At 43.4% G+C, this 1,468-nt stretch overlaps 1 protein-coding gene across 1 annotated transcript; it reads left to right on the forward strand.

The window, feature by feature from the left end:
• Window positions 1–382: 382 nt before the first annotated feature.
• Window positions 383–904, forward strand: LOC148782044 (uncharacterized). The gene has a single exon (XM_088866268.1). It carries the CDS (start codon window positions 383–385, stop codon window positions 902–904), a length of 522 nt encoding a protein of 173 aa, XP_088722394.1.
• Window positions 905–1,468: the final 564 nt, after the last annotated feature.

A 1,468-nucleotide genomic window follows, 5' to 3' on the forward strand; every position in this document is an offset into this window, starting at 1 on the left:
TCACGGCTATCCAGGAAATGCTGCCACCAACTACATTGCGAGAGCTACACTCCCTTCAAGGGTAGCTGGCTTATATCCGCATGTTCATCTCGAACTTCTCAAGTCGCTATAAACCCTTTACACACCTGTTAAAGAAGGATACCCCGGTCATGTGGGATGAAGCATGCCAAGCAATGCTTGATGACATCAAACGATACTTACTCAACCCTTCAGTGCTCTCTACACCGGTGTTGGGAAACTCCTCATCCTGTACGTGATCGCCCTTGATGAGTCACTCATGGCATTATTAGCACAAAACAACGACGAAGGGAAAAAGATCGCACTATACTATCTCAGCCGCAGGATGCAAGGGGTTGAGAAGAATTATCCCCCTATTAAGAAAATGTGCCTGGCCCTAATCTTCGCAATACAAAAGCTCCACCACTACTTGCTCGGTCATGAAGTGAAGCTTATATCAAAAGCAGACCCTGTAAAGTTTCTTATGACATGCCCATTCTTGTCGGGATGCCTTACTAAGTGGGCATTATTGCTTATGGAATTTAACATCACATATTTACCAAAAAAGGTTATCAAGGGTCAAGCCCTGGTTGATTTTCTTACAGCACATCATGTATCGTCAGAGTCTCCTTTAACAAGTGACCTCCCTGATGAAGAAGTATTATGTGCAGAACTTACTCATTCGTGGGAGATGTACTTTGGCAGATCCTTCCAATCTGATCGTGGAGGTGCTAGAGTGGTATTCATGACTACGAAAGGAGGGATACTTCCTTTATCCTTCTCTCTCACCGAAGCCGGTTCCCATATCGAGGCAAAATATCAGGCCTTTATAATTGGGTTGGAAATAGCCTTTGATTTAGACTTGGAGCAGCTCAATATCTATGGCGATTCTGAGTTCGTTATTTAGCAGCTTAAGGGGATCTATGACTTGAGAAAAGACACTCTCAAGCCTGATCACCATACTGCAAAATCGTATATGGCCCAGTTTGATGATGTATCTTTGATTCATATCCCCAGGAGATTAAACTCACAGGCTGATGCACTCGCAAAGCTCGGAGCTACAATTCAATTGTCCTCACCAGGGCCCATGCATATTTGGGTGATAGAGTGGAGATACATTGAACTAAGAACTGAAGTTGATGCTGTTGATGAAAGAGTCCTCTTTCTCGAGTGCCAGCCTTACCCATTCGAGGAATTCTTATCAGCCAAAGAGGTTATTCAAGCTGAACAGGAAATGGAACAAAGTCAAGGAGCAGCTATTCAAAAACAAGAATTAGAGTTCTTCGATCTAATGTGTGTAGAAATTGAGCAGGTAGACGATTGGAGAGAGCCAAACATCAATTTCATAAAGAATGGTAGACTGCCTGAAGATCGTGTCAAACACAATAATGTGCACCAAATGTCTACCAAGTACACCCTCTTAGAAGAGGATACTCTCTTCCGCCGGTCTTTTGATGGCATATGTGGATTG

Source organism: Amborella trichopoda, chromosome 5, assembly GCF_054954075.1.
Source record: "Amborella trichopoda isolate Santa Cruz 75 chromosome 5, AtrichopodaSantaCruz75HAP2 v2.0, whole genome shotgun sequence".
Taxonomy (NCBI): Eukaryota; Viridiplantae; Streptophyta; class Magnoliopsida; order Amborellales; family Amborellaceae; genus Amborella; species Amborella trichopoda.